General features: G+C 37.3%; 1 protein-coding gene across 6 annotated transcripts in view; it reads right to left on the minus strand.

Moving 5' to 3' along the window:
* The window catches only part of LOC117435599 (uncharacterized protein C8orf34 homolog), a 145026-nt gene that overhangs the window by 35429 nt on the left and 88756 nt on the right, over positions 1–20841 (minus strand). For 5 of the 6 annotated variants that reach the window (XM_059017290.1, XM_059017291.1, XM_059017289.1 and 2 more), the window contains 3 exons: positions 13958–14093; positions 9441–9523; positions 8448–8521 (listed from right to left, as the gene is read on the minus strand). In XM_059017290.1, the coding sequence (XP_058873273.1) occupies positions 8448–8521; positions 9441–9523; positions 13958–14093 (293 nt within the window). The remainder of the gene's footprint in view (positions 1–8447; positions 8522–9440; positions 9524–13957; positions 14094–20841) is intronic. The other variant, XM_034058916.3, reaches the window with a different exon arrangement.

The raw sequence follows: 20841 nt of genomic DNA on the forward strand, positions 1-20841 counted from the left end.
GAACACTGTTTTGCTTGCCCGCATGCTGCCATACTGTCTAGCGCTGCCTGAGATCAGGGGTAATATTTTTTCCTATAATTTATAAATATCTTTATCATTTCTTTATTTTTTTCTTTAATTGACCTAATAAGGCTTAAGGATGACAACTCTGGCAGAATTTTGCATTTTTAAATATGTGAGTTAAGTGTAACGTAACCTATAATTCATACTCTGTAACAAGTCTAAAATGTTGTTTTTCATATAGAAGTTACTGGAGTCCAGTTGTATGTTTTCCACATTTGCCCACACTGTGGAATAAGTATCCCAATGGAAGGGGTGGAAGAACCCACCATGGTGCAGAGAAACAAACAAAACCAACCACATTACCTCAGTCCTACACGAAACTCCATAAAACTGGGTTAAAGGATATTATGCTGTACATGTTTGTAGGATATTGGCTTGAGAAAAGTTAAACAATGCAAAAAAAAAAAAAAAATTATAATGTGATTTCCTTTTGTCACTGGCTTTGAGTGTTTAACATATTGTAGAAAACAAAATGATGTTCGAGTTAAAAGCTGACATGGCAAGTGCACATCTGTTATTTATTTATTTATTTATTTTTTTAAGTAAAAAATATATAAATAGGTCATTTAATACATTTCTCGCTGTGTGTTTTCAGTTAATATCTTGAATATTTCTTGAAAATAAATAATACACCATGATGTAATACTAATAGTAGAACGCCCCAACTTTACTCACAGTTGTATGAAGACTTAAATGTGGCTATATAAAATGAAATTATTAAATAACAGTTCTTCACAAACACATACATAAATCAGTATTTACAGCAACCCATCCGGCTATTACAAAGCCTGATTGGATAGCAGCAATCGCAAAGTGTCAAAAGACTTAATTACTTTAAAAAGTACTTAACATCATTATTTCTTAAGGTTTCAACAATTTACATACATCAGTTGAGGTGCACTGTGAAACTTTGGATCTGTTTTCATCTATCAGTCTCTGTCTAAGTTTGCAGTACATTATTCACAGTGTGTCTTTGTTTCTTTATTTGTACGGGGGCTTAAACAGTAGGTAGCATTAATTACCTGAATGAAGTGCAACCCAGTTCTAACTTTGTCAAATTATATCATTAGCATTTAATTATGCCTAATATATATATTTCATTAATTTGTGGAAGAGTCCAACTGACATATCCCATTAAGTTAGTCTGTAGATATTCTGTAAATTGTTACAGTCCACAGCTTTCTACTCATAGTTATCCTAATTAAACACAAAACTGAGAGTACTGCTGCAGGAAATAAAACCACAACAAAGCCAACCACAAATAGTTTAATAAAGCAAAACTATATATGTTCATGTCTGTTAGATATTCAAAGCATAACCATTGTAGAAAAATAACAGATCAGTTTTAGACAACAAAGTATCTGCATGTGTTCAAGAAGACCACCGGTAATGTGAAGAATGTGAGGTGCTGTTTCTATTGGTTATTTCACAAAAAAAAAAAAAAAGGTTATTCAAGCAATAACTCAAGGGCTGGTTGTGTGTACAAGGAAATATACTGACTCTTGAGTTGATTAATGGCCCAGTGCTCATTGAGGTTGCTTATACTAGCGAGGGAGACCTTTTTTTCCCAGTTGCCCACAACCAGCACTAAAGTTATCGTCATTTTGTGTCGAGCATTTTCAACATACCTTGTATCTGACTGAGCAGGTAAACACTTTGGGTTTTGAGTTTAAAAAGCAGACCAAGGACAAGGGAAATGAAATTAAACTATAAAAAATGTCTATTTCAAAACAACATTAACATTTTTGATAGTTTGACATAAGAGAAAGGGTTTTGTTCCTTTATTATCAAGATATCAAATCAAATTAATGTATATGAATCTGAATTGGTAATTACACATCTTTAAACACATCAGTGTCAGTTTTATTCAGTGGATGAGTCTAAGCTGTGCTGAGGTTTAAACAAATGTAGCCTTTATATTGGCAGGTTCATTGCAGCTGTAGTGAGCTGGGATATTAATCTCCGGTCGGATAGAACAAGAGGTTGAAGCAGAGGCTTAAAGGGTACATAAGGACCTTTTTATTTTTACATTTTGACCACTTTTTTAAACTTTTAAGTTGCATTCCCTGCCTCAAGATGGCTTCCCATATACCCGCATGGACCTCTCAGAACTACATTTCCCATCATCCTCCTGCTCACTGGTAAATCCATCTCAGTTCTGAGAGGTCCATGTGGGTACACAGATAATTGTGAATTAACTAAAATAAAAGGGGGTGGTATCTCGCTTTCATCTTGGCAAATTTGTCAACACCAGCCTGTATTTGTAAGTCTAATGTTTTTGCTTGTGAGGTTAGCTCGCAATAACCAAAAATCGCTCAATCTGTCATTCCCAGTAGCGTATACGCAGTACATTTTGAGCCTTTTCATGCAAGAAAAGAATCTGTCATCTGCCTAACTAATACCAATATTTGCATATGTCAAAAATATGTTAGAAAAAGAAATACAAAGATGTTCAAGTATAACATTGCCTTAATTTCTTTCCATATAAATGCATATTTACAACAGTAATTCAAACTGTACATTTCAACCAGTGTATCTAATAATGTAGTGCAGTGGTTCCCAACTCCCAGTCATTTTATAAGTAACTTGAAATATGCAACTGTTTAAGAGCTGAAAACAAGTCCAGCAGTGCCAGCACCAGTCTTACCAGTCTCAGCAGTGTCAGCACCAGTCTGACCAGTCTAGCAGTGTCAGCACCAGTCTGACCAGTCTCAGCAGTGTCAGCACCAGTCTGACCTTTCTAGCAGTGTCAGCACGAGTCTTACCAGTCTCAGCAGTGTCAGCACCAGTCTAGCAGTGTCAGCATGTCTGACCAGTCCAGCAGTGTCAGCACCGGTCTAGCAGTGTCAGCACCAGTCTTACCAGTCTAGCAGTGTCAACACTAGTCTTAGCAGTGTCAGCACCAGTCTGACCAGTCTCAGCAGTGTCAGCACCAGTCTGACCAGTCTCAGCAGTGTCAGCACCAGTCTGACCAGTCTCAGCAGTGTCAGCACCAGTCTGACCAGTCCTACCAGTAGCAGCACCAGTCTTAACAGTCCCAGCACTGGAAGCACCAGTCTTACCAGTATGACGTCATCCAAGGTGAGTCACTGGGTAAAATGAGTTAGTGACGTATATTGCTTTGCAGTTTGCATTAATAGTCTCTAGGCTTTATAAGATGATAATTCACCTTCGTAACATATACAGGATATGCAGGGTTTTTTTAGACAATAATGAGATTTTTGCCTCCTAGCTACGCCCCTGGAGCCATATATCTTTTATAAACTGTGCCACCTATGTTTCAGGACTGGGTCACATATAGTACAGTACTATATAAGGGTTGCATTAAAATCACAATTACTGTTATTCTGTTAGACACCTGTGGGAGGAAGGGTTGCACCCTGAAATGACTATTCTGTGTTTACTGATTGCCATTACATTTTGAGATGGTGACCCTGGAGCTATCTGCCGATTCGGATTTGACTTACCCTCAGTGTTCACCACCCGTGTGATAAAAGTTTCAGAAACACACCATAACAAAAGAATACTTAGAAAACAGGTTTTGGAGGCCAGACAGATCTAGTATAAAAAATATAGTTTTGTGTTACAGTCTACATGTGCACTTTTCACTGGAATACATCCTCCCCACCACCAAGAATGTGAGATTTCATGATCAGACTTGTTATTAAAATTACCTTACATGTTTAAGAAATTAAAGTGCCAATCATCATTAGTAAATAGCCTCTGGTTTTGAAACCAAAACTATATAACCCCACCTCTCCCCAACCCCCCACGGTGACAACTGATGAGAGTAGAATTACTGCCCAGCTTCAGCTTAGTTAATACTAAAATCTAATAATTAAAAAAATAAAAAAATATGGAATAGCATTGAGCTGCTTAATGTGTTGCTTTTGGACACAGTTTCAGTACAAATACTCAAATTACTTGTTACACTAATTAGTCATTAGCAGGTCTAATTATAAAATATAAATATTAAACTTCCAGTGCTGAAATACTAGTAAGTAACATGCACAGGGGATCTGGCATTTTGGTGTGGCCAATGAAATGCAATTTCAATGCAGCTGAAGGGGGGAAGTGGATACTGCCAGCATGTCTGGACCCATTAATATCTGTATCGCATGTGTGCTTTTAATTGGCACTTTACCATTTCTGTAAAATGGTAAAAAACTGTTTTATTTTTAATCACCCTAGGGTAGTGTCATTCAAAATCCATTGAGGATATACAGCAGGACTCGATTGATGACACAGTACTTTCAAGAGACACACCACATAACCCTGCAAACTAAAAAAAAAAAAAAAGAAGAAAAGAAAAAGGAAAAAAGAAAAAAAAAAAATCCAAAAGTTCTTCAGATATCTCATACGCTAATAAATGGGGTATGGAGCTTCCAGGATTAACAGCCAACCAAGTGTCAGTACCATGAAAAAGTAGGTCACAATGGCATACACACGGTTTGGAAGTATAGAAGTACACGTGTCCATGAAAGACCAATCTATTGGGTAGTTCGTAAGGAAAATCAGTCATTAAGACAAAACATTTTGGCACATACAGCCTTAATCATAACAAGGTACTAGCCGAAACATGTCTATTTTACTTAGTGTCTTATGAGTATGATGGAGTGTTTTTGAAGTTGGATAAATAAAGTGGTTTAGGTTAAGCAATCGTTTAGTGCCAACTGTTTCAGTAAGTAGTGATAATGTAGCTGACGTTCAATCAATTTCCTCATGTGCAAAGTTCAAACTTTTTATAAATGTCACCTGCTGCTGCTGCTTGAAGAAATATGAGAAAAAGTTGCCTAAAAAGTATATCCTCATGTTACATCGCATTCAGGGTTATAAAAAAATGGATGATGACAGTTGCAGGTCTTTAGAGTTGACAGGTCTTAAAGAGCTCAGCTAGATTTGCACACAGCTGTGGTTAGGTTAAGGAAGGAGGGTAGTTTGTAGTAAAGCCAATATACTTTGTTAGACAAAATACAATTCATGGCCTAGACAAGGGAAACAGATTGAGGCTAACCTGGAGGTTTACAAAGGTCAGTAAGCCCTTGTACTCTGTTCTGCTGGCTTCAAAGGTTGATTGGTCAGACCATGAAAAGTTTTGCTGACCCCTGTGACATAAGACAGACCATCCAAATTATAAAGAAACTGAAGTGAGCAAGCTAGACTCAATTTATCCAACAGAGTAACACAACTTCAAGAACACTTGACTGTGTCGGAAAGGTAAGAGCACGATCAGACAAATGCTTTCGGACAGTGCCGTCATCTGTGTAATGACACCAAACCGAAAGGTTTGTCTGCTTTATTTAGAGGTTGATCTGACCGTAACCCTCTGTAATCAATCAATGCTGGATTTTATGGGTGCATTTTACAGCAGAGGGGGTTCCCCCTGGATTGTGCCAATTATCCATTTTTAGATCTAATCCCCGGATTACCATGGATTGGTGGTTGATTTAGACCAGGGGGACTGTAAAATTATCAAATAAAAAACAGCTGTACTTTATCAGCCCCTTAGTATTACCTTAGTAAATAAATAAATATAGTAGACACAGTGAATTCAGGATTTTACTAAGAGACATTAATCTTTTGGGCAGAGTCAGTTTTACTTACATAAACATATAAATGAGTTCAGAAATTGGCCAGTGAGGTGAATTTGTCCACCAGGTGCCAATATCTATTCTAAACCTTACACAGCAAGTCCTCCAAGAAGGAAACAAAGGCTTAAAGCCATGCACCCATTGAAACTGGCATATAAAGTACAAGGTGATAATACAGTTGGCCACAAGATGCTGTTGTGGTACAACCACAGAACAATGAAATGTGGTTGGTTGAGGCACCAAATTAAGGTCATATTATCAAGATTATACTAAAAACATGGACATTGTGGATGGGAGCTCCCAGGGAGCGGCGCTCAATTGGCCAAGCGCTGCCCGGGGGGAGGGAGGGTTAAGTTGGCCAGGGTGTCCTCGGCTCACCGTGCACCAGCGACCCCTGTAGTCTGGCCGGGCGCCTGTAAACTGCCCGAGAGCTGCGTTGTCCTCCGACGCTGTAGCTCTTGGGTGGCTGCATGGTGAGTCCGCAGTGTGAAGAAAAAGCGGTCGGCTGACGGCACATGCTTCGGAGGACAGTGTGTGTTCGTCTTCACCCTCCCGAGTCAGCGCAGGGGTGGTAGCGGTGAGCTGAGCATAATAAAATAATTGGCCATTCCAAATTGGGAGAAAATAATAAAAATAACTGGCAACGACTAAATTTATAAAAAAACAAAAAAACACATGGACATTGCTGAATTTCTACAGGAACACAAGACACCTCTTGAGAGCATTGTTTCCTGTCTGTTGCGTCTATTCTAATACTTGACTGTACAGTATCCCTAGTACAGAAGGATAGACTAAGGGGCTAATTATACAGTTTATATTAAAAATATATAGGTCCAATTTTGGTTATTAAATTGCATTTCCTTTTTGTTCATTTCTAGTTTTGTATCTGTAGTGTTTGTGCATAAGTATTCACCCCCCTTGGACTTTTCCACATTTTGTAGTGTTACAACCTGGAATTAATATGGATTTAATTAGGATTTTTTGTCACTGATCTACACAAAATAGTCCATAATGTCGAAGTGGGGAAAAAAATCTACGTATTTTTCAAAATTATTTACAAATAAAAAACTGAAAAGTCTTGATTGCATAAGTATTCACCCCCTTTGCTGTGACACCCCTAAATAAGCTCTGGTGCAACCAATTGCCTTCAGAAGTCACGTAATTAGTTGAATGGAGTCCACCTGTGTGCATTTAAAGTGTCACATGATCTCAGATTAAATACACCTGTTTCTGGAAGGCCCCAGAGTTTGTTAGAGAGCATATCTAAACAAACAGCATCATAAAGACCAAGGAGCTATCAAAACAAGTCCAAGATAAAGTTCTGGAGAAGCACCAATCAGGGTTGGGTTATAAAAACTATCCCAAACTTTGAACATCCCCCGGAGCATTGTTAAATCCATTATTAAAAAATGGAAAGAATATGGCACAACCGCGACTCTGCCTAGAGGCCGTCCACCAAAACTCAGTGACCAGGTAAGGAGGGCATTAGTCAGAGAAGCAACCAAGAGGCCAATGGTAACTCTGAAGGAGCTGGAGAGATCCACAGCTGAGATGGGAGAAACCGTCCATGGGACAATTATAACCCGGACGCTCCACAAAGCTGGGCTTTATGGAAGAGTGGCGAGAAGAAAGCCATTGCTGAAAAAAACCCATATCAAATCCTGTTTGGATTTTGCCAAAAGGCATGTGGGAGACACAGCAAACATGTGGAAAAAGGTTCTCTGGTCTGATGAGACCAAAATTGAACTTTTTGGCCTTAGCGCAAAACGCTATGTGTGGCACAAAGCCAACACTGCTCATCACCCTGAGAACACCATCCCCACGGTGAAGCATGGTGGTGGCAGCATCATGTTATGGGGATGCTTTTCATCGGCAGGGACTGGGAAACTGGTCAGGATTGAGGGCAAGATGGATGGAGCCAAATACAGGGAAATTCTAGAGGAAAACCTGTTTCAGTCTGCAAGAGACCTGGGACGGGCGGAGGTTCACCTTCCAGCAGGACAATGACCCTAAACACACAGCCAAAGCTACACTGGAGTGATTTAAAAACAAGAACCTGAATGTCTTAGAATGGCCCAGTCAAAGCCCAGACCTCAATCCGATTGAGAATCTGTGGCAACCAACGGTCCCCATCCAACTTGACAGAGCTTGAGAAATTTTTCCAAGAAGAATGGGCAAAAATTGTAGGATCCAGATGTGCAAAGCTGGTAGAGACGTACCCAAAAAGACTCACAGCTGTAATTGCTGCCAAAGGTGCTTCTACCAAGCATTGACTCAGGGTGGTGAATACTTATGCAACCAACAAATGTCTTTTTTTGTTTAATTAACTTTTGTGTCACAATAAAAAATATTTTGCACCTTCAAAGTGTTAAGTACGTTGTGTAAATCAAATGGTAAAAATCCCAATTAAATCCATTTTAATTCCAGGTTGTAACACTACAAAATGTGGAAAAGTCCAAGGGGGGTGAATACTTATGCAAGGCACTGTATGCCTAAATGATAATACCATTAATAAATAAGAGGACGGCCTAATAACGGTTGAGCCCCCAATTTATCACCTTCTACTTCTGCATGTAATAGAATGAGAATGTATATTTAAAAGCAGTTTACCAAGTACAGGAGTGCCATTGGTTGAAAAGTGGACAACATATATGCAATATTCAATTTAAAACCTGGACTATTTTTGACTACTGTAAGCAGTCACTCAGAACAAACATAATTATAGAACAAACAGACTGTTAAATTAATCATGCAATGTGATAAGAGGTTTGTTAGTAATTTAAGCCTACTTACAGGTCCGGTCACTTGAGAAGCACTCTCACATTCTTCATCATCCTCCATCACAGTTTCAACCCCAGGCAATGGACCTGCTCCAAAACAAAAGAGAGCTACTCATTACACATTTACATCATCCTTCAAGAATAATATGTCTTAAACGTAAGAATCAAATGCCAGTTCACACACAGGTAAGAAAGTGAGAAATGGTTTTCATTTAGCCCGAGAGGTATATAAAAAATAAAATAAAATATTAATTTTCATTTGGCATGAGAATGAGTGCCAACAAAATGTAAAAAGCAGTACAGGCACAGAGGGCACTCGGTATCTTATAATAAGCGCAAGTTTATGATGAGATGCAATCTGAAACTCCAATATAAGGCTAGGATTGTGTAATAAAATAAAAGTTTGGTAAAGATTGATGCAAAATTCATGCAGTTATTGTGTTCACCATGTAGGAGTATGACAGACATGTGGATCAGTTAAATAGTTAAATAAAATGTGTCATTTAAATTTTAACATAAGTCATTCTACATACTGTACTTTATAGAGCACTGATCCAATCCCTGTATCGGTGTAAATGTTGATGCATTATATTAATTGGTGTGGACCACGTTACTATAACGTTGCAATCATGTTGGCTCTCAAGAACGGAAGGCTAGCGTTGACAACAGTGACATGATATGAATGCATGCTGTTTTGGTTTGACATGTAGGAAAAAAAAAACAAATCAAATGACCCTTAACTAGCTTGCTAGATTTGCTTCTCTGGTAAGGGATAATTTAATAACATAATACCTGCCTATATTGTTATCATACTCTTGAGAGAGCAGCACTTAATCTGTATTTGATTGGTTCGTTTCCAATTGGTTCTTAATGTTAACTAATGTATGGGGGGGGGGGGGGGGTGGAGAATGACAATTCAAAATATCAAAAAAGGGACAGGAAGCCTGCGCTTCTTGCTCATTGAATAAGTTCCATGTTGCAGGTCATTAATAACAGAACGACTTACATGCTATCTTTGGTACAGCTTGTTCAGAACGGGAACACAACGGCTCATCGTCTCTTGCTTCTAACAGGCTATCACCTTGAAGCCTTAATGTACCGGGAAAAAAAATTAAAAAATTTAAAAAAAACAGACAAGATAAAAAAAAATAATAATCTACCTTTAATGTACTCATTCCAGTCAATTCAATTATTACCATCAATTAAATCTGTACTAGGTAAGAGTGTAAAGTGGGGGAGCTTTGAGTGGGCTTGTTTTGTCAAAGCACACCAGCACAAACCCGGTGGAAATTAACAAACATAACAAAGTTCTTTAAACTTTGAAACTTATATCTTCATCCAGATTCAGCCATCAAACATTAATCCAAGCTGGAACTACCGTAATTTACCGAATATAACACTCTTCAAATTATAACACATACCCAGTTTGCTAATACTGTGGAAATTCCTGCATGTTTTATATGTGTGCAGGGTACTCAGCATTTCATAGACCATGTTTTGGTAATTGTCGTAAAGTAGAGTGGACTTGTGACCAAGGGAGGTGATAGGAATGACGCAGATGACCAAGATGTGACAATAAGCAGTGAAGTTTATTGATGACACACAACAGTTCCAGATACTGGACAGTGTAAACCGTTCAGTTTCAGTGCGCCAAAAAAAGGAAAATCCAAAACATAAATATTAATTTCCAAAGCGTACACAAAAAAAAAAAAAAGAAAAGGTTGCATAGCAAAACAGCACTCACAAAACAATGCCAAGCTCAGTCCACTTTCACAGTATCTAACAAAAGCACTTCATATAAACTCACAACAGCAAAATAATAAATAAATACATTTTAAAAAAGCAGCTCACATAACTGAGTTAAATTCTTAATAAGAGCTCTGTGGTACAGAGATCAGCAATAAGCAACCGCAAGGCTTAAACTCTCTCCCTAGACTGAACACAGGATGGTTTTAAAGCCATCACCCTCATTAAACTCCATATTTCAGGAGAAACCACCACTACATACAACAGGTAGGTATGAAATCATGACTTCAAAAAAACAACAATGCATGTCCATAAAACATTTCTTTTTCTTATTTAACAGAGAGCTTTCATACAATATCATACATTTACATTACAATATAACATATATCAGGGTCGTAATACCTCATTAACATTTTAAGGAGCAAATCTTTAATGTTAAAAACTCCCCCATTGACTAACATTGGGCCCGTTTCTGTATAGAAAGCTGAATGTGTGCGGTGTGCGCGTCCCTACTATCAACGCAACAGGCCACCAGCATGAATACACACCGGCGAGGAAGCCCTCCGCCCTTCCCAGGTAAGTATTAAATATAGATTAAATGAGAACAGAACTAAAAAGAAAATACTGTTACTGTTTAAATAGCTAAACAAACTCTCTCTTTGAAAACAGATGCATGCACTCATCTCTTCTCATAGAAGAAAGCAGATTGCCATTGAACTATTGTTAAAAACATAACATGTCGTTTTCTTTTTTTTTTTCTTTTCAGCGCAACCCAGCAGAGAAGAAACTCAGCGGGAACGAAAAAACCACACAAGTAAGTTTAAACATATTTTCTTTTTTTTCCCATCGTTATTTTAATTGCCCAAACAATATAAATGTTTTTAACAGAAAAAATTTCCGTGATGAGGTCGGGGCTAAACCGCATCATCACAGTAATATACATATACTGTACAAAAGGTGCACATTATACAAGTAATTTAACCCAAGGCTTCTTAGTCATGCACATTATATTCTTAAGTTCAATAGTGCATTTACATTATTCTTTTCTTGGGCACTGACAATACTACTGCTATTAAAATATCACTTTCTTGTTTAGTTAAGAAGCTAACAGTCTCATTACTCCCATTCTGATGCTCGTGTTCCAAAATATGTTCCTTAAATGTACAATTCAAACCTAAATAGGTTTTCCTAATCTACATAAGCACATAAGAAAAGTTACAAATGAGAGTAGGCCATTCAGACCATCAGTTCCCAGAACATAGTCTAGTCAGTCTTAAAGCATCAGAATGACTCAGCAGTTACAACACTCAGACAGTATCCAATAGCTGTACCTAAATTAAAATGTTCTTTCCTACATGAACTTCCAATGGGAATTTTAACAAAACAAATTACAAAAGTTTCCAGCAGCGATGCACGACACATAACACACAATATCCTGAGCTTTGCGTGTACTCCACGTTATTGTTTTCTATGAGGCCTAATGCAGATGAAAGACTTTGGATAGTTTAAATAAACCAACTCCTGCCTGGTACAGCTACCACTTCAATGCAATATAAAAATGAATTACATAACTGAAACTCTTCTAACAAGGGCAAATCATAAATAATTGGATATTTTTGCATGGGATCATATCTGAGATATGATTAATTATGGAAGTTGTGGTTGGAAGAATATCCCTGGTAAAAATTATCGACATGACTCCATACTCACTGCATGTAGGGAACATGCAAACCACAAAAAAACATGCCACAGCTCTAAGCTCAGTGCTTTCAGAAAATGAACTGCTTCCTAATTGTACTAGAGGCTGAGAATGCCAGACAGAGAGTTACCAATTGGTATCCACTTAACCACCATTCCTCTTAGCTCACCCATAGTCAATCATGGCACTGAGTTATCATCTTTAACACCAGTTTTGTTTTTTTAATGTTGTCAATAACTGCTATAATCCATATTGTATGCATGTTATTTAAGAAAGCTTCCACATGTATTTCATTTTATATTGTTATCTCCAAAAAATTGAACCACTCTATACTGCAGCGTGTTTGTTTTCTAGTTAAAACTGTCCCCACTATGATTTTTTAATTGTTAATAATTAGGAAATATTTTCTTCCATCATACTATTCAAGATACAAGAACTTTTTTATTTTTCAAAAATACCCTGCATGAGCTAATATTGTTTTCAGTAACAGAAAAGGGATAAACTGAAGTTAGAATGAGTGTGGATTCTTTTGTATTCTGTATCTGGGTTTTGCTTGAACCCACAAGGAATTTAACACAAACCACTTGTGTGGCAAAGTTTTAGTGCTTTGGTCTGATTACAATATGGTACCAACACGCGGTCAACACAGATATATGGAGAGAAACAACACAAACCTCAATAAGTCCTCACTGATAAAAGACACTGAAACACAAATATCATATACAGTGATGCCTTGTTTTCAACTGCCACTGGGACTGAGTTGAAAGCAATTTTAAATCGATCCTGTTCATCTCCATCAGCAGCAGAAAAATATCAATGCGATTTAACTTAGACTTTGACAGCATCAGTACTAATAAGCGCCTGAGTAAAGGTATGCTAAATATTTGGAAAATACTGAATTTATAAAATGCTAGTTATACAAAACACGATCCACAGAGGTAATATTTGACCTAAACTTTTGATCTAAGTGTTCTGTTTGACTGATTTACATCTAATTACATCTAGTAATAAACAAGGTCTGAAAATTGTATTTCCAAGTAAAGTGTTTGTTTTGCTATGGAAGCTACTGAGTTAAAGGCTCACAAAATCAAATGATAAAATCTCTGAAAACACTAAAACTCTGATCACCTTCCCATTTTACAGAAACAGCAAAGAATTGCTTAAAGAGGACCGGGTACTGAAAATGAACTTTCTGATGAAATAAAACAAACAACATTTTCTTTTTTTTTTTGTATTTCCTGTCATTAGAAAAGTTTATTTCTAAAAGTTTTTTTTTTTTTTTTAATGTATTTATTTAATGAAAAACACATTTATAATTATTACGGAAAAAGAACAAACACAAGTAAAAAAAAAAAAACTTGGCACAACTCTTTAAGCCGGGTGTCTCATCTTAGTGATATGGATTATCAGGTTATGGCATCAGGTTTCAGCAGTGCATGAGCTTTAGAACAGAGAATATTGCCCCTGCAGGGTTAAACAGGAAATGTTTGGAAAAAAACTAAGTGATAATCATAAAAATAATCAGTGTTTGTGTGGGTGTCGAAAGGAAAATAGAGGAATAATGGAATGCTTTTTAGTCAAGCCGCTAAGCAGAGACAAGAAAACAACTTGATTAGAAAGAGAGGAAAAGAAACTTCCTCTTAGCGTATCATATGCAATAATGCTTTTATAGTATAAAATAATACAATTATATGCTGTTGTCACTGCTGTAAACTTACTATTCGATTGATAAGCACTTGGGGTTTATTCTATCATTTTTATTTTAGCTTTTTTGAAAGCAAATTTATTTAAAACCAAAACATTGATCTATAAAAGGGATATCGTGTTTTGTTCTTTCCAGCTAAAATGTTTGTCGAATAAGGCATTTATTTACATTTTAACCACAATAATAACCACTTTCCATCAGCAATTAAATCTTACATTGTAAGTTATAAAAAACAACATTTATTTTATCTGTGGGTCAGAAGCTAAGCTGAATCTTACACATCATTTTCTCTAACCATTAGGCATTGCTATACCATTAAGACTATTTATGTACTTTCTTTATTTGGGGAAGTGATGGTTAAAGTAGATTTTACCTGGCACACCTTGAGCAGATGTTGAGTGTGACTTTGGCTTGGGGTTCAGGACAATAAGAACTGCGACCCTGGCTAAACTTGTTACCAGAAGACGCCAAGCTGCTTACACCCTCCATTCGTAAATCATCAAGGTCCTCTGTAAACAAAGCCAATGGAAAAAAATATCACATACATGCACAGACTGTGCAATCATGATTTACAGCCAAAGACCAGACTTGTTTAAAATATAGAGTATCTGGATTAAAATCTGGTTTTGGTAAATAAACTATGAGTTAAATATTTGTGCAACGTTTCAGACATTTATTGCATGATTTTTTTTGTTATTTGAAGCCTCTGGCTTTTGAACAGATTTTTATTCAAATGCAACTATTTTGTTGTTAAAATCTAATTCTGTACAACAATACTTATGGTTATATTTCCATTAGAGTTATCATTTTTTCCATGCTGCAGTAAAAAAAAAAAAAAAAAAAATCATAATCTAAAACACAAATAAATGCAATATGCAGCTGAACAGAGGACTTATACCAGTTGGATACCAGAACTTGTTGGGAATTAAATATTAACATATGTAGGCTAACATGTGACTACTTTAAATCTATATGATCTAAGACAGACACACACATACCAGTCAGACTGGATATGAATTTATGGTCAAGGCAGAGTGCAATTGAGACACAATGACCACAGAGGCAGAACCCTGCACAACAAATAGAGCCACGGCTTCTGGATGAGCGCACACCCAGCCCCTGATGGTGATTTGTTTTTTCTCCTTAAAAGACAATAACTGGACTGCAGTGGAGATGACTAGGAAAGGACAATGAGGCCCAACCCATGCAGTGAAACCTCTGACTTATACATTTGAAGCAAGACGGATAAGGAACCACCAGGGTTATCTGAAGAGGGAAGGGGGTGGGGTGGGGAGGGGAGGGTTGGCCTAAAGGTTTTAATCAGACATGTCCTTAGCTTAAAGGTAGAAACCTGTAAGGAAATCTGGAGCCGAACTAAATGATAAGGTGCATCTGCAGACACAGCTTTTATATATGTAAATTGACTGACTAAGCACTCCCCTCCATGAAAATGACAACATAATGAAGACTATTCATTTTAAAATACATGCCCCAGGCCGATATTATCAGCCATTTCCTTCCTGGGAAGAGTCCGATCTTAATTTATGAGGTAATGTCTTTATTGGCTCTGATTCTTTCCTAAATGAATACCAAATTCAAAAACAGAAGATCCTGGTCCCAAATGATCCTATATCAGCAACTAACTAACTGTTACCTTATGCACGTCAATTGACCACCATGGGCTTCAGCCCCACCCTGCTGTCACCTCACTGGATCAGCACAGCTTAATTGAAATAAGATGTTACAACCCCCGCTATCTTCTTGGCCAAACATTGATATAACTGTTATGTTTCAGTAACATGAACAAAAAAAAAAATGTTCATGCAATGTTAGCTCAAACTTGGGAAAGAGTTCTGAAGATAAATCCTTCTTTAAACTGATCAGAGACAGAACCCATGCAAAAGTAGTGGTACCTAGGTATGCTACCCCTGAATAACTTATGTCAAGGAATGTCCATATCAAGTTTTATGCTAACTGGATGGCAGTTTCTCAAATAAAGGTACAATAGAAATGTACATGTGAGATACAGTATGTATGTAAAGATTTAAAGAAATATAGTAACACAGCCTCATGGCTGAGGTTTGTTTTGCCCCTTTTAAAATACAGACCCAGGCACAAGATTGAATTTTTTCTGTGTGTTTGCACACTTTTATTATTTACAATAACAAAAAGAAAAAAAACAAAACAAAACAAAACCTAACTCTGTATTGGAGCACTAACTAAACTCGTTGGTTCCATCTAAAATCCTTCCCCTTGTGCGTAGCACACTGGCCATTCCAAGGCTACTTCCCCCTCAATCTTTAAAACTCCACCACCCTCCCTCAAGTCCCACACTGTCTCACTTCATCCTTTCTGGGCAGACTTGAAGGCAAGTCGATCCAATACTCGCCAGGTCTCTAATAAGTAATTGTATTTATCTTGCTCTTAATTGTATTATTACTTGTACTGTGATACTTGAAATGTATTTGCTTACGATTGTAAGTCGCCCTGGATAAGGGTGTCTGCTAATAAATAAATAATAATAATAATAATAATAATAATAATAATAAAGTGCCGGGGCTTCTGGGAAATATGGTAAATAGACGCCAGGTCTCTTTAAACGCTGGGCTATGAATAATAATATAATGTACGTCATACTGAATGTTCCAGCCAATACACACACATGGCTGTACAGCGAGCTTACCAATTTGTTTTTCAACAGCGATGAAGAGACCCTGAGGCTCAGGATGAATGATAAGAAAACTGAATTTCATTTATTTTAAAAGGTACACGTAATGCATACAGTATTTATGATGTTATTCATATTAAAACCAGTTGTGAAGCTTTTTTGAGCGTGCTAAAAGTAAGAAAAAATACAAACTTGTTTTCTGATATAAACAGGGTTGCCTTTTAGTGTATTTGTACGTGTTTTTATTTTTCAGCGTTGTTATTTATCAATGTACACTTTACAAAAACAAATTAGTCACTTTTGCTTTGATTTTGTGATAAAACTGGTACTTGTATTGATTTTATTGTTAATCTTTAAACAGTTTGAAGCATTTTTGAGTGTGTTGTGGGCCAACAGTATGAACTTATTTTTCGTATTAACACACTATTTCATGCAGTTGTTTTGCAATGAAGATTTGTTGCTGGTTAATTTTTCATCGATTGCCCATGCTTACCAATGTACATGTTTTGAGGGTGAACAATAAATATAATTTGTGTTAATAAAGATGATACTTATTGCTTTGTTTGTTTTTTTATTGTGGCAAGCCTACCTTAATACATGCTTGTGTTCCAATATTTCCAGGGCTGTCCTAGTGGATTTTACTGTTTTTATTATTATTACAATACAAACTGTTATTACCCACTGACACAACCTTTTAATGACGTTGCTGGAATGTTGTCATTTACTTCTATAAGGTTGTGTGCAGGCAGCTTTTTCATGATTGCATCTGAAGTATTTACAGATGTTAGTGATCTTACATAATAAACGCCGAGTCTCAAATGGTCGCCAGTCTCCAATAGGCGCTGGGGCTACTGTCAAATACTGTAAATAAACACTGGGGCTTTTATTTAAAGTTTTACGGTATATACATTGTGGTACAGTGGTGGGCGGTCAAGGCTGGTCAACAGCAGGAATAGCACACTTTTATTATTTACAAAACAAACAAAATAAATTAATTAATGACTCTCCCTACAATGTATATGTTTTTGCATCCACAATTTCAGCAGGTACCAATATCAGGTATATCTTGCTTATATTTTATAAGATTATGTTGTTAATATATTATTATCATGATTAATTTCTTAGCAGACACCCTTATCCAGGGCGACTTACAATTGTTACAAGATATCACATTATTTTTACATACAATTACATTATTTTTTACATACAATTACCCATTTATACAGTTGGGTTTTTACTGGAGCAATCTAGGTAAAGTACCTTGCTCAAGGGTACAGCAGCAGTGTCCCCCACCTGGGACTGAACCCACGACCCTCTGGTCAAGAGTCCAGAGACCTAACCACAATCCACACTGCTGCACTATAATATATTCAGTCAGTCATATTTTCTTTCAGTCACAAGTCCAAATCAAACTGCCTTGTAAGTGCACAACTAGACATAAGGAATAATTATGTTAGCAATAACAAAGGGATACAGTATATCATCAGTATTTTAATCATATGACATTTCTTACCTGTTTAATATCCTATTACGTGTATTCTCTATTGTTGTTTCTGCTTAGATTTGTCATGTCTATTAACTGTTACAGCAAAGATGCTCTTTTTCACCCCCTGGTCTGTTCAAAAGAGAATGAAATAGATATTAAATATGTAGATTTAAGAAATGCAGGGCCTCACTCACTAAATGGCGGTAAATTAGCAGAATTACCGCGTGGCAGGGGGAAGCCACACCGTGCACAAAAATGAACCAGCGGTAGCTCTATTTAGTAAGCTAATTATATGCACAAATAAAGCACACTAATTGACTACTAGTTGACTACTGCAACTCCCTCCTGGCTGGCCTCCCTGCGTCCGCCACCCGTCCGCTCCAGCTCATCCAGAACTCTGCTGCCCGCCTAGTGTTCTCTCTGCCTCGCTTCGCCCACGCTACTCCACTACTCCGCTCGCTCCACTGGCTCCCGATCACCGCTCGCATCCAGTTCAAGACTCTTGTACTAGCCTACAGATGCCTTGACCAGTCTGCACCCAGCTACCTCCAGACCCTCATCTCTCCCTACACCCCCACTCGACCTCTCCGCTCCACCTGCACTAGAAGACTAGCTCTACCACCGCTACGCTCCCCTGCCTCCAGAGCCCGCTCCTTCTCCACCCTTGCTCCGCAGTGGTGGAATGACCTTCCTACAGATGTCAGGACTGCCCAGTCCCTGACCACATTCCGGCGCCTCCTTAAGACTCACCTCTTCAAAGAGCACCTGTAGAACTCCTCTGTTTGTATCCTGGGACACTATCACCCTTCATGTAAATGTGCTTTATTTTGCTCTTATCAGCCCCTATTTTACTGCATTTAATCCTGTACTTCAGAATACTGTAATCTGCCAAGTTTTTAACCTGTAGTACTTTGTATTTAATCACATCCTGATGTAACTATCACTATTTAATCATATCCTGATGTAACTATCACTATTACCTGCTGTATTATTGAATTGTGGTTTGTCAAACTTGTACTTTACTTGAACAAAAGTTATTGTATTTCTTGCTCTTATTGTATTACTTGTATTGTAACGCTTGAAATGTTTTTGCTTACGATTGTAAGTCGCCCTGGATAAGGGCATCTGCTAAGAAATAAATAATAATAATAATAATAATAAATAAATTGTTAATTTGCAAGTTGTCACAACGTGTGGAATTCAGCATGCAGGATTCAACACAATTCTCAAACTGAACGCAGTAGGGATTCAAGGAAATGCATGCACATGGATTAGGGAGTGGTTAACATGTAGAAAACAGAAAGTAGTGATTAGAGGAGAAACCTCAGAATGGAGCGAGGTAACCAGTGGTGTACCAAAGGGATCAGTATTAGGTCCTCTGCTATTCCTAATCTACTTTAATGATTTAGATTCTAGTATAGTAAGCAAACTTGTTAAATTTGCAGACGACACAAGGAGGAGTGGCAAACACTGTTGCAGCAGCAAAGGTCATTCAAAATGATCTAGACAGCATTCAGAACTGGGCAGACACATGGCAAATGACATTTAATAGAGGAAAGTGTAAAGTATTGCATGCAGGCAATAAAAATGTGCATTATAAATATCATATGGAAGATACTGAAATTGAAGAAGGGATCTATGAAAAGACCTAGGAGTTTATGTTGACTCAGAAATGCCTTCATCTAGACAATGTGGGGAAGCTATAAAAAAGGCCAACAAGATGCTCGGATATATCGTGAGAAGTGTTGAATTTAAATCAAGGGAAGTAATGTTAAAACTTTACAATGTATTAGTAAGACCTCACCTAGAATATTGTGTTCAGTTCTGGTCACCTCGTTACAAAAAGGATATTGCTGCTCTAGAAAGAGGGCAAAGAAGAGCAACCAGAATTATCCCGGGTTTAAAAGGCATGTCGTATGCAGGCTAAAAGAATTGAATCTATTCAGTCTTGAACAAAGAAGACGGTGATCTGATTCGCGGTGATCTGATTCAAGCATTCAAAATCCTAAAAGGTATAGACAATGTCGACCCAGGGGACTTTTTTGACCTGAAAAAAGAAACAAGGACCAGAGGTCACAAATGGAGATAAGATAAAGGGGCATTCAGAACAGAAAATAGGAGGCACTTTTTTACACAGAGAATTGTGAGGGTATGGAACCAACTCCACAGTAATGTTGTTGAAGCTGACACCCTGGGATCCTTCAAGAAGCTGCTTGATGAGATTCTGGGATACAAAAGCTACTAACAACCAAACAAGCAAGATGGCCTCCTCTCGTTTGTCAACTTTCTTATGTTCTTATGTTCTTAACACGCAGAAACATGCATGAGGTTTACACACACTTTATTATAGTATATAAGGGCGCTCGAAAGAAAAGGTAAGGACAAGGAGGACAAAGAGGACAGAGTGAGGAATCTAAAGTTTACAGACCAGGAGCTAAATGTATTAGAGGAAGAAGTGGTGGGGAATTATGAAGGGCTTTTTGGTGCTCAATCAGTGAGAACATTAACTTAAATGAAACATGAAGGACAAAATAAATGCGTCCCAGGGGTCGTGTCCCAAATCACAGCATCCTGCCAGTCAAAGCAGAGAAAATAATTGTTAATGAAACATTCTGCAAATCAAATAAATAAATATTTGTTTTTTCAACTTGATCTCCCTCTGATTTAGTTTGTAATATTAATCAAAAGTCAGCAAAGCACTCGCTCAGTCAATTAAAAGTTCACTATTTACATTTCAAAAAGTGTTTGCTGAAATGTCACTTTAACATTAGATGCCATTTGATTGCTTGTACTTATGACTGCACCTCAACTCGCACTCTGTGTACATTCATTTATTGAACAATTACAGTTTATTTTATATATTCTAAAGCTATTTTAAGCATAGCCTAATTAACTATCACAAGTACATGGTGACTATATAAATATATTAACATAGCCAAAAGTGTTGCATATACACCTGCCTCATAATCTTCATATATCCCGGACTGTCTGAGGATGTACGAGCACATTGTAACATCGGGACTATTGAAACAATCTTTAAAAATGAAACAACAGTCATTTAAAATGGTCTTTGTTGGCTGCAAAAAAAATTAACAAGCAGACA

Source organism: Acipenser ruthenus, chromosome 3 (assembly GCF_902713425.1).
Source record: "Acipenser ruthenus chromosome 3, fAciRut3.2 maternal haplotype, whole genome shotgun sequence".
NCBI classification, from domain to species: Eukaryota; Metazoa; Chordata; class Actinopteri; order Acipenseriformes; family Acipenseridae; genus Acipenser; species Acipenser ruthenus.